Source organism: Pelodiscus sinensis, chromosome 8 (assembly GCF_052426305.1).
Source record: "Pelodiscus sinensis isolate ZL-2025 chromosome 8, ASM5242630v1, whole genome shotgun sequence".
Lineage (NCBI taxonomy): Eukaryota > Metazoa > Chordata > Testudines > Trionychidae > Pelodiscus > Pelodiscus sinensis.
This window is the reverse complement of record NC_143059.1, coordinates 23,137,043-23,153,135: the sequence shown is the minus strand read 5'-3', so window position 1 is coordinate 23,153,135 and position 16,093 is coordinate 23,137,043. Positions and strand designations below refer to the sequence as shown.

Here is a 16,093-nt window from a genome sequence, read left to right as displayed (position 1 = left end):
TTCAGAATCTCCACCTAACTCCTCATCCCCTCAAGCACCAGTATTCAAGGTTAATTAAAAAAAAACTTTTTCATTGCAAATATACAATATTTCAGCTGCATTATGGATTAAATAGGCTTTTGTGGGCTAGCCTAGGAATCTAGGTCTTTATAACATTGTTTTCATGAGTATGGATTCCGAGTTCCAAACAACTGATTTACAAACAAACTGTTAGACCACAACCTGTTAGTAAATTGGGAATTTCTTGTATTTTATAACATTTAGATCTTTGTCTTTTAATGCTGAAATTTTCCATGCTCAATGCTTTCCCTCCCCCTTTAATTTGAGATCCCTGTAGCTTTTTGAATTAATTAAAAAAAATTACTTTTAGACAGAATGACTTACTTGAAATTTTGAAACTGAAAGGCAATTTCTGAAAGTGCCTTATCTTAGTTTAAAGTATCTGTCATTTATTTTTAAAAAGTTAGGATAATTTAAAATTGTTTACTCACCATCCAATGTAGAAAATTCATCACCTGTACACACTTAAAAATATGAGTCTGTAAGTGCTACAATTCTTAATATAGTGAATCACACTTCAATCGTGCCTAAATGTAAACAGTTGTAGTTAATGTAATTCCAGGAACTGTTTCTACAGTTTTCTGGTTCTTCTTGTGTCCCTCTACCACAACCATAGCTTTTTTCCAGTGTTTGGTACATGATATGGCTTGATTCTGGTTAGGGGATTTAAAATGCATTTAATATTTCAGTAGTTACATGGTTACATATGGAGGCGAGTAGGCATGGGGAGCCGGCTCCCTGCATGTATTGGGAGCCTACATGTAACTGTGAAGGTTAACGGAGGGCTGCTGGCAGGCAGGGAGCCTGCCTGAGGATCCCACTGGACTGCTGTCTGGGAGCTGCTTAGGTAAGTGCCTCCTGGCCCGAGCCTACCTCCTGGCATCCCACCCTCCTGCACTCCAATCCCCTGCCCTCGGTCACTATCCAAATCATTTATACCTCCCTCCTGTACCAGGTCACAACTCCGTCTGACCCCACATCCTCTCCTACCCCGATATCCATTCTGCACCCAGCTGCAGTCCCAGTCCCTGTACCCCTTACATAGAAAAGTGTGGCCCTTGACCACTTACCAAAATCTTGAGAATAGCCCCCCATAAAAATTATTGCCCAACCCTGTGATAGATGATTTGAGATGTGATGCTTGTATAGTTTGTAGATATATTAATAGTGATATAGGCCTGAAATTCTTTGGCTCCATTGCATCCTTCCATGGCTTCAGGAGTGCCGCATCACATGCGCCTTGCCAGATCTTGTCTACCTTGTGTGGCTGTCAAGGCTGATTCCCCACACTGGTACGATGAATGCAGAAGTGGGGGCCCACAAAAGTACTCCAAAAACTTATCTTTCCAGAATTCGGTATAAAATTTCCCCCCAAAATCCTAAAAATCTGCTGCCACAAACAGGGGTGGACATTGGAGAAAAGAAGTTGGGGTGCTCTGGGGTTGGTTTCAAAGAGATTGAAAAAGAAAGAGAAAATATAAACTGCAGTCCTCTAGTCAGAGGCATGCAGATATCCACAGACAGATTTTCCAGGACACAGAACTGAACCAATACTAGGTTAGTAAAAAAGAAAACTTTTTATTTTTTATCAAAACAATACTCCTGATACAAGCATAGTTGGATCAGCTAGATGGTAAGAACCACCAGTTAATAAACTCATGGGAATTTTCCCATGGGCTCCAAACTTAGTTACAAAAGGGAGGAAAGCCCATTTCTAAAAGCACAGACATCAGATCCACAGTCCCAAACCATTTAGCTAAATGAATTTATCTAAACTTTACCCTATTTACAGATGGTGAAGAGTCTTTTCTTGGAGAAAGACATGTTGTTTGTCCCCCTCAGTATCTGGAGAGCAAACTGGTCCAGGGACAAAGGAGGGAAAACCCCAAAATTCCTTTGTCTCAGTTTGAAATCCCTGCCTGCATTTATATTGGCTGAATGCTACCTGGCTAGGTACAGGGACATAGTTAACTCCTTAGTCCCCAGGCTTCTGGCCATCCTTCATGACCATAATAGTGGCTGAGCACAACTTAAGTAACTAGTTCTTTGTTGCTGGTCCAAAGTGTCAGTCCAAATATCAGTTGGTGGCTAGAGTTTCTGAATCTGGAAATCCTGCTGAACATCTATCACTGCAATGTAACCAAAGAATATGTCTGTACCTGAAGTACTCAGTCATCAGTATAACCAAGTGACTGTACCCAGCCATCAGAGCATTTGTAATTTTCATTTAAAATGGTCCTCATTAATGCCAGCACTGACAATAATATCAGCAAACATGAAGAGCTTTCGTGCCAAATGCACAATCTTATAGCCAAAATGTGCACTGACTAAGTTGTGCAGAAGCCCATTGTTCACTAATGGAGGAAATACAAAAGTCACATTAAGGTCTTCTTGCGAGTATGGATATTACCTGTAGCAGCAAGAAATCATGAATTATCATCTGGAAGCTTAATAGTTGCCTAGGAAAGGCAGAAAAATGCTACAATGTCCTTTTAGATATTGTACCAACTCCTAGAAAATGGAAGAGCACCAAACAGACAACTTATGATGTGGCTTAAGTAGCAAGAAGAGTGGGAAACTTATAATTTTGAGCCACCATGCAAAATGACCAAATTAACCTCCAGGAAAATGCCTCTAAGAATGGTAAAGATGCTGGTCTGGATAACATTTGTGCTGAACAAATCAAACACTTTGGACCAGCATTAAGGTTATTACAGTTGAAACAAGAAGAAACCTTAGATGCAAAAACCTCTTGGAATAACTGACAGACGGAACTTGCTGCAGAAGTAATTGTGTTTTTTTTTTCCTGTATTTTTTTGGACAGACCAACTCCACAGCTGCTGCAGTTCCTCTATAAAAAAATAAAATGTTAAAGATTTTTAATGAAAACCAGCATATTTGTCTTAATACCATTCAATGATGCTTCTCCAAGTCACCTAATATATTGCATGCTCTTTTTGAGGTTGCTGCATTGTACTTTGGAGTCAACTTTGTTTTAGAGTTCATTTCAGGTGATCTGTATTGAGGAATAAATCTGTAAATAATGATAGGTAGTGTCAGATAACATTGAATAACGGTAGATGAACTAATAATTCTACTTAAAGAAATACCAACTCCATTATTGGTTATTTACAGCAAGAATTAGAAGAATTAAGCTGCTCTGCCCTTTAATATGGTTATAAAGTAAAAGATAGCCATTTCTTTTAACTAAGAAGCTTTTATTAATTTTTGTGTCATTTAAGGTGATCCAAACTTAGTATGTAATACAAGTGGAATTTGCTGAATGACTCAGTGTGGCAAGGGCTTATTCTTGGCTTGTTAAATTTCTACAAGATTGCCTTTAAACATAGAGGAGTTGTCTGTCTTGCAGCAAAATGAGTGGTTCCCAAGGCAAACATATGAAGAGTATATCATTTAATGTGTCTTCACTGTATGGTGGACTTAAATATCACTCAGAGCCATGTTATAGCAGCCACCCTGAGATTTTATTTCAGATATTCTTAAATAAGATTATAAACTATGCTTGGATAAAGAATATTTTAAAAGAGAATGACATTTCATATTGAACTAGTTAAATTATGAAGTTTCTTTTGGCACTAGTGGTTATGCTTGAATTAGTTATGCTATTTGTTGGAGAGAAAGTATAGGCCCTATTACATCCAGAAAAATAGATCAGAAATATTCTGTTTTATTTGGACGATAGGTCTTATAATTTAATTTTTTCCTTTGCTTCTTTAGGTATTCGCATACCATTAATGTGGAAAGGCTCTGAACACTTCAACAATAAAGAAAGTATGTTAGATTTTATTGAACTCTTATGTACAGATAATATTAATCACAGTGTAAACTGGACATGAAGTTGAGACCCTCATTTTCACCTATATTTTTGAGAGAATTTTGTAGAACTGTGGACTAGTTGTGCTACTGCTCAGTAGCTTTTCTCTGAAGGTAATGGTGGTAGAAGTTTTAAAATAGGTTAGGATTGTGAAGTTTCTATTAATTTAAATAGCTTCTACTGAGAAAGTGGTGCTGTGGACAAGAACGGGTATATCTGAGTTAAATGAAACTATAATACTATAGAATATGTGGGCGTTTGGGATGCGTTAGAGAAAGATGGAAACTCCAATGGAAGAATAGAATAGTGGCACTACTAAGCTGACTAAAAGCTGAAACAATTATGAATAAACTTAGTAGCATCTTTTCCCTTGAATTTGAAAGAGTATTTGGCGGGAGATGCCTTTGCTGAAAGAGAAAAAGAATAAATGAAAGTTCTGTCTGTTAGTGTTAAGTGGATTATTTGGTAAGCTTCAAAAATGCATGCATTTTACTATATAATGGAGATTAACTCTAAATCTTTTCCAGCTGTCACTTGGCATTGCTTTCACTTTGATTTTTCAATAGGGTCAGAGGGTTTAATATGGCAAAACACTCTCTAATCCATTAGTGCATTTATAATACCGTATATGCTCTGGTGTTTAGATATTTTGTTTTGCTTTAAGCATTCAATCCTATTGAGCACATACTTTTTACTGAGGTTTCTGAAATTATTGGCAAATAGACACCTGTAGAAAGGAATGCTTGAGTAAAAGTTTAAATTAATTTTTCTTTCTAAAAATGTTGCTCTACTAATGCAGCAGCTTTGATGGTTCAACTACAAAATGCATAACATTCTAGAATACATAATTTATGACTACAAGGATTCTTTGACAACGTAACAGTTTCAGTTTAAATTTAATTTAAACTCATTTTCTTGACTCATTTACAGGAAACATTTAACAATGTATTCCATAACATCTTTCAAAAACATTTCTTTGGTTCTTCCTCAGGATCACAGCTATTCGCAGTATTTTGTTTACTTAAAATGGGAGCTGAAGTTTTTGATACAGACATGGTTCTTGTGGATAAAGGATTAACTGATATCTGTTTTGAAAATGTAACCATATTGTGAGTATTAATTTTTTTAACAAAGTAAATGTGTTATCTTAAGAACATAAGAACATAAGATAGGTCTTGATTAAACAGTTACTGAAATAAAGGGAACTTATTCTGTTTACTTTGTACAGTAAAACTCCATTAGTCCGGCATCCAGTGCTCCGGGACTCCTGATGGTCCGGCACCATCAGGAACCCAGAAGTGCTGGGGCAGCTTGACAGGCTTCCCCCATTCAGCTGCTGCTGAAATTGACCAGCAGCTGAATCGGGGAAGCCGGGAGCAGAGCAGCTGGGGTGCTGCCGGGTTGGTCTCGTAGCGCTGCCCCTCGGGGCTGCGGGACCAACCCGGCAGCACCCCAGCTGCTCTTGGGGACGCCTGGGGCAGAGCAGCTGGAGTACTGCCGGGCTGGTCCCGCAGCGCCAAAGGACGGCGCTGCGGGACCAACCCGGCAGGACCCCAGCTGCTCTGCCCCAGGGGTCCCCGATTCAGCCGCTGCTGAAACAGATCAGCGGCTGATTCCAGGAAGCCCGGGACAGAGCTGCTCTGCCCGGGGCTTCCTGGAATCAGCCGCTGATCTGTTTCAGCAGCGGCTGACTTGGGGACCCCTGGGGCAGAGCAGCTGGGATCCTGCCGGGTTGGTTCCGCAGCGCCGAGGGGCGGCGCTACGAGACCAACCCCGCGGCACCCCAGCTGCTCTGCCCCAGGCGTCAGGATTCAGCCTGCTGCTGAAACTGACGCTGCTGGTCAGTTTCAGCAGCGGCTGAATCCCGAAGCCTGGGGCAAAGCAGCTGGAATGCTGCTGGGTTGGTGCCGTAGCGCCACTCCTCGGCGCTGCGGGACCAACCCGGCAGCACCCGAGCTGCTCTATTGCAGGCATCCCCGATTCAGCTGCTGCTGAAACTGACCAGGAGCAGCTGAATCAGGGTCACCTGGGGCAGAGCCAGACTATCGTAAGGGGGGGGCTATGAGAGGTCTGGGGTGGCATCCCCTCCCACTCCACTCCAGACCCCTCATAGCCCCCCCTTCTTATAGTCCGTCATATCTGATAATCCGGCACCCCCTGGCTCCTAAAGGTGCCGGATTATTGGAAGTTTACTGTATGTTGAAATCTTCTCTTTAGGAGCCCAGATTCCATGGGTATATAACACTTCCGTATTTAACTAGATCAGCGGTTCCCAACCATCGGTCCACGGCCCAGTGCCGGCCTGCAAACTGCTGGCTGCCGGGCTGTGGCTTCTCTGGGAGTCAGGGCCGGGGAATACTGCCCAATGCCTCCCCTCCCACCACAGCTCTTGGAAGAGGCACCGTGCGGAGCCCAGTAAGGCTCTTTCTGCAAAGCAGCTTGGAAAGAGGTCACATGGGTGGCTCCGCACAGCGCTGGCCCAGTCACGCCACACCATGAAGGGTTGAGTGAGAATCCCACCCATCCTCTGTCCTGCTGTTGCCCAGCCTAGCTGTGACGGGGGCCTCCCTGTCTGTGGGCTGTCCACCTCTGTGCCCTACCCTGGCCAAGATAGGTCTGACTTTGGCCCAGAGTCTGTGCAGTGGGCAAGAGTGACCTGGTACTGGTGGTGTAATTCTCCCTCGCAGCACTGCCACTGGCAGCTGCACAAATGCCAAGCTGTTAATCTCTGTTAATTCCCCCACGTGCTGGAACCTGTCACTTTCCACCCAAGTCCCCATGCGGGTCACTCCAAGCAGCCTCCTTCCTCTGTCACAGCTCTCTGTGCTCAGCCCTTGGGCTGCTGAATTATTGTGTTTTGTCTTATGGATACTGGTGTATACAACGAGCTAAAGAAAATTAAGCTATTGAATTTCAGTAGGGGTGCAGTGTTACATCGTGTGTCTGGGAAACACTGACTCTTATCTGCAGGAAACTTGGCAATTTGCTCTTCGAAGGAACCCCACCTGCATGCCAAAAACAACTCTCCTATTCCTTGTCTCACTTTATCTGCTTTTATCCAGAAATACTAGGGGGAAGAGCTGGTTTGTTCCATTCCACTTTTGAGAAATGCAGATTCTCATTTTGTGTAAAGGTCTTTCCTGCGAAACTATCTTGGAAAAAAATCATATACAAATGAATTAACTTTTTGGCTGCCCTTCACATTAATGATAAGGGAGATAGCAAACTGCTCTTCCGTGACCAGGAGGTGGGCAGGACACAGCTCTCCCAACAGCTGTGGTGGGAGAGGAGGTGCTGGGCAGTGTACTCCAGCTCTGCTCCCCAGAGCAGCCGCAACCTGGGCAGCAGTGCTCAGCTGGCGGCTGGGAGGCTAGCTAATGGGGGTGGGGTAGGCACTTGAGGCTTCAGGGGTGGGGCTAGTACTGAAGGGCCCTGGTGGTGGGGCAAGTACTAGGGGGGCTATGAGGGTAGGGCTAGCACTGGGGGGCTCTGAGGACAGGGCTAATATTGGGGGCTGGTATGGGGAAGGGGTGTGGGGGGGATTGAGTGCAGTGGGGCTCTGGGAACAGGAGGCTGACACTGGGAGGTATGGTGGTAGTGGGGCTCTAAGCCTCAAGGGGCGGGGGGGATAGTAGAGCTGAAGCTGGCTGTTCACAGCAGCTCTGGAGGCTGGGGCTTTTAGTAGACCAGTAACATTTTATTTGCACATTCATTATTTGCATAATGAATATGCAAAGAGTGTTACTGGACCGCCAAAAGTCTGTAAATGGGTTTGCCAGTACACTGTATAAAAAAGGTTGGAAACCACTGAGAGAGATTACTTGAACTATATGCCTTTTCCATATTCAGAAATGGAATCTTACTGTGATTTAAATGAGTGGGGCTGCTGTGTGTGTGTGTGGGGGGGGGGTAAAATTAAATTAAGGCATTAAAACAAAGTATTTTACAAAACTATAGTGATAGCTAAACATTAATAATAAAAATGTTGGATGTTATCACCACAAATGACTATTTTTGTTTTAATTCACTGATTATCTAAAAAAAATTGTTTTTTAGTGATGAAGTGGGGCCAGACTTCCAAGTGAATTTTGAAGTGTATAGTTGCTGTACAGACCAATCTTCAACTATAATTAACACTCCTAAGAAGCTAGCCAAGAAGCTTAAGACATCCATTGGAAAAGCTACAGGAAAAAAAATCAGTTCTTTGTTAGAAGAAGACAACCCTGAATCCCTTTCATTCCTTGACCCAATGATACGGTAAGCTACTCTCTTATTTTTAGCCTTCAAGAAATACAATTATCTTGTAATTGGAAATTGCTGATAGAAGTATTTCAACATATGCCCATGTGAAACTGTTTTCATTTCAAACGACAATCAGAGAGCAGCATTCTATATGAACTATGCTGAATTCTTATTGTGATTTTTTTTTTTCCCCCTTCCTAGAAAAAAGAACAAAAACTCAGCGTTCTGAGATTTATAAGCCCAAATTTGCCAAAGGATCCATCTGCACTATAAAACTTACTGTCATTGCTCTGCATTACTACATGGCCTACTCTTTCTGAATAGAAAGCATCTATACAAATATTAAAAAACCATATTACAGCCCTGCTAGAATATGTGGTTTGGTCCCTGCTACAAAGATAAACCAACGTGTAGAACACAGAGTGCTATAAAACTTTGTATATGGCCTTTGACTAGCATGAAAAAACAGACCAGGCTAAGTACTAAATATGTTTTGAAGCATAATGGCATATTGGCTACAAAAGTTAATAAAATAGTTTTTCAAACTAGAATAAATGCAAAAGAAAATACTCAAGTTAGTTTTAGTGTAAGTGGAGAACTGAACTTGGCAGTCATAACCCGAGTATCCCCACAAAATAATTATTTAATGGCATCTAATGCTACAATTAAAGTCCTTTAGAATGGCTATGTGCAAGCAATGTGAATACATGATCAACTGGAATATTCTCAAAAAGATACACAAACTATTTTGTGGGTACAGTATCACAAAAAGTAAAAAATGGGAATATGTGGACTCTTGGTAATTAGCTGAACTTGGTGGCCATTAACAAGTGCTGCCTATAAATTAACCATTCCACGGTATCTGAACATGCTAATGCTAAAATTGTCTAGACTTCTTATAATAACTGCCTAAGAAAAATCATGTAGAAATATGTAACCCTTGCTTCATTTTCACAGTGGTGCAAAATACAGTTTGCTGGCACATACCAGTTTGGGGTTGGAGAGTGTTGAGGACAGTTTCAGGACCCACAACCTTACCATTACAGGAAATGGTAAGTACACAGGGTTCTAATTTAAAGATGTTTTTTAAAAAGTTAATAAAATCATGTATCTCCATTTTTAGTAAACTATAAGGCTTCCAAGACTTAGATTATTTTATTGATACTTTATATGTGGCAATTGTACTTTAAATAAAATGCTTCAACTATTTTAAACACGTGTCACCAATTAAATTGAAAAAAGACATGTAAAACTTCTCTCTAAGTTCAGATCCAAATTTTACATCACTTTTATAGTAACATTTTTTGCCAACTTTAATATCTTCTGATCCCTTATCAAGGAAGAATTTAGCAAGGCTTTTGATACGGTCTCCCACAATATTCTTGCCATCAAGTTAAGGGAATATGGATTGGATAAATGGACAGTAAGATGGATAGAAAGCTGACTGGAAGGTCAGGCCCAGCGGGTAGTAATCAACGGCTCGATGTCAGGATGGCGATTGGTTTCTAGCAGAGTGCCCCAAGGTTCGGTTCTGGAACCAGTTTTGTTCAACATCTTTATTAATGACCTGGATGAGGGGATGGATTGCACCCTCAGCAAGTTTGCAGATGACACTAAGCTAGGGGGAGAGGTAGATATGTTGGAGGGCAGGGATAGAGTCCAGAGTGACTTAGACAAATTGGAGGATTGGGCCACAAGAAATCTGATGAGGTTCAACAAGGACAAGTGTAGATTCTTGCACTTGGGATGGAAGAATCCCAAGCATTATTACAGGCTGGGGACCAACTGGCTAAGTAGCAGTTCTGTAGAAAAGGACCTGGAGATTACAGTGGATGAGAAGCTGGACATGAGTCAACAGTGTGCCCTTGTAGCCAAGAAGGCTAATGGCATATTAGGTTGCATTAAGAGGAGCATTGCCAGTCGATCCAGATATGTGATTATTCCTCTTTACTCAGCTCTGGTGAGGCCACATCTGGAGTATTGTGTCTAGTTCTGGGCCCCCAAATACAGGAAGGATGTGGATGCATTGGAGTGCTACCAAAATGATTAGGGGGCTGGAGCATATGACCTACGAGGAGAGGCTGAGGGAGCTGGTTCTATTTAGTCTGCAGAAGAGAAGAGTGAGGGGGGATTTGATAGCAGCCTTCAACTTCCTGAAGGGAGGTTCCAAAGAGGCTGGAAAAAGACTGTTCACAGTAGTGATGGATGGCAGAACAAGGAGCAATGGTCTCAAGTTGTGGTGGGAGGTCCAGGTTGGATATTAGGAAAAACTATTTCACTAGGAGAATGGTGAACCTCTGGAATGAGTTACCTAGGGAAGTAGTGGAGTCTCCACCACTAGAGGTGTTTGAGTCTCTGCTTGACAAAGCCCTGGCTATGTTTATTTAATTGGGATTGGTCCTGCCTTGGGCAGGGGGCTGGACTTGATGGCCTTCTAAGGTCTCTTCCAGCTCTATGATTCTAATACTTGTAGGGATTTTTTGGTTTGTATTTTATACTTCTTATTCTGTAGGTATGGAAATCTTTAAGGGCACGTCTACACTACATGGAAGATCAGTGCTTCCACAGTTGATCATCTGGGCTATGTCTAGACTGCAGGCTTCTTTCGAAAGAGCCTCTTTCGAAAGATCGCGTCTAGACTGCAGGCGGATCTTTCGAAAGAGAAATCCGCTTTTTCAAAAGAGAGCACCCAGCGAGTCTGGATGCTCTCTTTCGAAGACGGCCTCTTTACATTGAAGAACGCCTTCTTTCGAAAGAGGAGCTTTCGAAAGAAGGCGTTCTTCCTCGTGAAATGAGGTTTACCGCCATCGAAAGAAAAGCCGCGTTCTTTCGAAATAATTTCGAAAGAACGCGGCTTGAGTCTGGACGCAGGGGAAGTTTTTTCGGGAAAAGGCTACTTTTCCCGAAAAAACCCCTGAGTCTGGACACGGCCCTGGAGTTCCATTTAGTGGGTCTATTCTAGGCCTGCTAGATTGAACTCAAAGGGCACCCTTGTCAGCACCAGTACTCCTTCTCCTCATAAGGAGTAAGGGAAGCAGAGAGGAGCATTTGCTTCCATCAGCCTCCTACTGTACGAATGGCATGGAAATGTGATGTAAGATTAATTTACGGTAGCTGGAATGCATAACTTACTTCAACCTTCCCATGTAGCTGGAGAATGTCAACAGCTTCCCCTATCTCGGAAGCTATCTGTCCAGCAATGTTGACATTGACAATGAAATCCACTACCGACTCTCCAGTGAGGCTTGTGGACTTTTACGGAGGCGAGTCTTCAATGACTCTGACATCAAGATGCAGGCCAAGATGCAGTGCTTTTGTCATTCCAACGTTGTTGTATGGAGCTGAAGCCTGGACTCCCTATAAACGTCATATTAAAGATCTGGAGAAATTCCACCAAAGGTACCATGAGGAGAATATTGCGCAGCATGTGGCAAGACAGACGGACTAATATTAGTGTCCTTGCAGAGGCTGATTCATAAGAACATAAGAATGGCCGTACTGGGTCAGACCAAAGGTCCATCTAGCCCAGTATCCTGTCTACCGACAGTGGCCAGTACCAAGTGCCCCAGAGAAGGTGGACCGAAGACAATGATCAAGCAATTTGTCTCCTGCCATCCCTCTCAATCCTCTGACAGACAGAGGCTAAGGACACCATTTTATCCCCTGGCTAATAGCCTTTTATGGACCTAACCTCCATGAAATTATCTAGCTTCTCTTTAAACTCTATTATAGTCCTAGACTTCACAGCCTCCTCTGGCAAGGAGTTCCACAGGTTGACTACACGCTGTGTGAAGAACTTTCTTTTATTAGTTTTAAACCTCCCCATTAATTTCATTTGGTGTCCTCTAGTTCTTCTATTTAGGGAACTAATAAATAACTTTTCTTTATCGGCCCTCTCCACACCACTCATAATTTTATAAACCTCTATCATATCCCCCCTCAGTCTCCTCTTTTCTAAACTCTTTTCTATTCCTGCAGCACTGAGGCAATAATTGCCCAAGGGTAGCTATGATGGTCTGGTCACATGGTCAGGATGCCTGACATACATTTGCCTAAAAAGATTTTTTCTATTGCAAGCACTCAGCTGGGACAAGGTTTCGTGGTAGGCAGAGAAAGCACTACAGAGATATCCTTAAGAACACCTTGGTAAAGTGCAACATTGGGAGACATCTGAGAGATGCAGGTGGAGGATTGAGTAACCTGGAGGACCACCATCAAGAACGGTGCCTGACTTTGAGATCAAGTGTTATCTCCATGAAGATCAGAGAGTCGTCCATAAGGAAAATGCTTGGGCCCGCATCGGCACTGATAGTGTCGGCACCACTGGAGATGACCTCAGAAGCAGCCATTGCCAGAGAGTGTTCCTTGCCAGAATAGGCCTTATTTCTCATCTTCGCACTCAACAGTTCTAGGTGTCCAAGGGGAAAACTTTCTCTCTCTCTCGGATCCCTCGAATCAGGTATGTCTACACTACAAAGTTAATTCGAACTAACAGACGTTAGTTCGAATTAACTTTCATAGGCGCTACACTAGCGCTCCGCTAGTTCGAACTTAATTCGAACTAGCGGAGCGCTTAGTTCAAACTAGGTAAACCTCATTCTACGAGGACTAAGCCTAGTTCGAACTTACTAGTTTGAATTAAGGGCTGTGTAGCCCCTTAATTCGAACTAGTGGGAGGCTAGCCCTCCCCAGCTTTCCCTGGTGGCCACTCTGGCCAACACCAGGGAAACTCTTCTGCCCCCCTCCCGGCCCCGGAGCCCTTAAAGGGGCACGGGCTGGCTACGGTGCCCATGCCAGGTGCAAACCTGCCAGCACCCAGCTAGCAGACCCTGCACCTAGCATGGCTTGAGCCAGCCACCCGACACCCCCCAGCCCTCCCCCTCTTCCCGGGACCAGGCTGGCGGCACCTGGGAGCTTGCCCGGGACCGCAAGATGTGGGCACCCGCCTGGTCTAGTGCGGACATCGTGGACCTCGTCCACGACCTCCGCACTAGGCACAGGAAAGTGGCCATCTAGGGCAGGAGAGCTGCCAGCCTGGTCACCCAGGAACAGGTGTGCATGAAAATCAAGGTGGTCCACTGAGACCCCCGACCCTGAGTCCTGAGCTTACAATGGCCGTACTGGGTCAGACCAAAGGTCCATCTAGCCCAGTAGCCGGTCTGCCGACAGCAGCAAACCCTAGGGACCCTGGAGGGGATGGACCAAAGACAGTGACCAAGCCATTTGTCTCGTGCCATCCCTCTCCAGCCTTCCACAAACTTTGGGCAGGGACACCACTCCTACCCCCTGGCTAATAGCACTCCATGAACCCAACCTCCATCACTTTATCTCACTTCTCTTTAAACTCTGTTCTAGTTCTAGCCTTCACAGCCTCCTGCCGCAAGGAGATCCACAGGTTGACTCTTTGCTTTGTGAAGAACAACTTTCTGTTACTAGTTTGAAGCCTGCTACCCATTCCTTTCCTTTGGTGTCCTCTATTCCTTCTATTATGGGAACTAATGAAGAACTTTTCTTGATGCACCCTCTCCACCCCACTCATGCTTTTATAGACCTCTATCCTATCCCCCCTCAGTCTCCTCTTTTCTAAACTGAAAAGTCCCAGTTTCTTTAGCCTCTCTTCATATGGGACCTGTTCCAAACCTCTGATCATTTTAGTTGCCCTCCCCTCTCCCAGCCTCTCTCTTCCCCTCTCCCATCTCCTTTTCCCAGTCTCCCCGAGTTTTGTTCAATAAAGAGAGATTCTATTTTTGACCACACATTTTCTTTATTTAGTACATCAGGAAGGGGGGCTAGGAAGGGGTAAGTGGAAGGAGGTGAGGGAGGAATGGGACACGAGCCCCCGATGGAGAGGACTGGGCTGGCTCTGCGGGCTTCCGGGGGTGGAAGCTCTCCTGCAGCCCCCCAATTGCCCCCTCTCCCCAGATGGCAGCCTGCGGCAAGTGCAGCCGGTCTGATGGCCGAATGCTGTGATGTGCCCAGTGTGGGCACTCAGGGCATTCCAAGCCAGGATTGCTTTGCAAGTGGGGCACCCCTGAGAACTGTCTGTCCGGGGTGGGGGTCGGGTCCCTTTAAGCACAGCCCTCGGCTAGCCTGAGACAGCAGCTCCATGCTCTAAGTCCTCATCTTATGCCCTGCCGGCACTGCTTCCGGCCATCCTTAACCCCGGTTCAGGGTCCACTCTGTGTGGACATGCTAGTTCGAATTAGCAAAATGCTAATTCGAACTAGTTTTTTAGTCTGGATGCGTTAGTTCGAATTAGCTTAGTTCGAATTAACTAATTTGAACTAAGTTAGTTTGAATTAGCACTGTAGTGTAGACATACCCTCAGAGACCAGGCCTTAGTATCCTAAATAGTAGGTAGGAACATGTTTCACTGTGAATAAAGCAGTTGTGGAAAGAGTGCAAGGGAGAAATTCTCTTTGTGTAGAGGCAGATTGTAGCAAGAGTTTTTCCCTAAATAGATGTAAATAATTCCCATGTTAGGGCTATGAGGCAGTCTGGGTATATATTGAATGAAATGCTTATTCAAAAACAAGTCATGAGCCTCAGAAGTATATTCAAGCTCAGAAGTAATTCGTAGTGGGGATGGTATCCAGAGAAAAGATGATCTGCACCTGAGATGGGCATCCCCTATTTCTGCACCTAGCCTCCAGAGTGTATATCCATGGTGTCCAATCAATTCTGAAGCAGTAGCAACTATAGTAGCTATTGCTATAGCAAACTAGCCACACTCAACCAGCCAAATAGCCACATAGTTCAAGCCAACTAGCCATGCTCAACTGGCCAAATAGTTACTAGTGGCTAGAGCAGTGGAACCCTGGGGTTCCGCGAAGTGAAAGTAAGGGTTCTGCGAGAATGTGGTCACTCCCGCCCCAAGAGACCTTCTCTTAAACCTTCTCTGGTTTCCTGCCAGCTTTCAGACACCTCCCCTCCCTTCCCCCGCTGCCACTCTGCGTTTCCAAAGCCCACTCGGGACATGCGTGACTACATTTTGGCCACAAGGTCTCCCTGGTTTTTTGAAGTTTTGTTCCCCTTGACAAATTTTCCTCCTGGCTGTAGGGGTTCCTCAAAATTCTTCCGAGTTTAAAAGGGTTCCATGGCCAAATAAAATTGGGAAACACTGGGCTAGAGTATTGGACCCCATGGGTATATACATACATGCTACTCATGTCTACTTCATTGCAATATTTTAACATGTAACTCTCTTTAAAAAATAACTTCTTATAACGTTTATTTTTCCTTTTTCCTATCTTTAGTTTCCCTTTTTTCTGTTCTCTTCTAATCTGATTATTCCTTCCTTTTTAAACCCACTCTGCTCTTTCAGTTTTCTTTCTTCCCTTCTGTTTCACTAGCTTCGGATTGTTGTCCCATGTCTCCAGAGCCTCATCACTATCACTATCTCTCCACTCCAAAATCCACTTAACTCCTATCACTCGGCCCCATTTGTTCTTCGAGTGATTTCTCATGTGCACAGTCATCAGAGAATTTTTCCCTTGGGGTACCGTCGGCCTTCGAGGCACAGTATAAAAAACACTACCAACCCTCACCCTCTCGGTTCCTTCTTGCTGCCAGTGACAATCATTGGAGCTTCTCCACCTTTTACATTGCCAAGCACATTAGTTTAGGTGTTAGGGTACTTCAGTTCTAGTTGGAGTAGTTAGCGTGGGGGAGGGTATTTCCTCCTCCACTTTACAGTCCCCCTAACTAGGGCATGCTGTGGTTTCAGGAGTTTAAGGTGTGCGAGGACTGCGGAAAGCCTGTGTCCAAGGATGATGCACACTCTTCCTGCCTTAAAGGGCCTCAATGAGGACCGTTAAATAGATAAGTGCCTTAGATGCAGGAACTTTAGGCCTCACACTAAAAAGAAGGGAGCCTATTGTCTGACACTCCTACTCATGGAGGCAGCTGTCTGTCCTCAACCTACACTAGAATGAACATCAGCTCCAGGAGTGTGGA

General features: G+C 44.1%; 1 protein-coding gene across 2 annotated transcripts in view; it reads left to right on the top strand.

The window, feature by feature from the left end:
* RTKN2 (rhotekin 2) overlaps positions 1-16,093 on the top strand; it is a 68,404-nt gene that overhangs the window by 19,431 nt on the left and 32,880 nt on the right. For both annotated transcript variants that reach the window (XM_075934886.2, XM_075934885.2), the window contains exons 4-7: positions 3,799-3,852; positions 4,887-5,004; positions 7,952-8,152; positions 9,095-9,189. In XM_075934886.2, the coding sequence (XP_075791001.2) occupies positions 3,799-3,852; positions 4,887-5,004; positions 7,952-8,152; positions 9,095-9,189 (468 nt within the window). The remainder of the gene's footprint in view (positions 1-3,798; positions 3,853-4,886; positions 5,005-7,951; positions 8,153-9,094; positions 9,190-16,093) is intronic.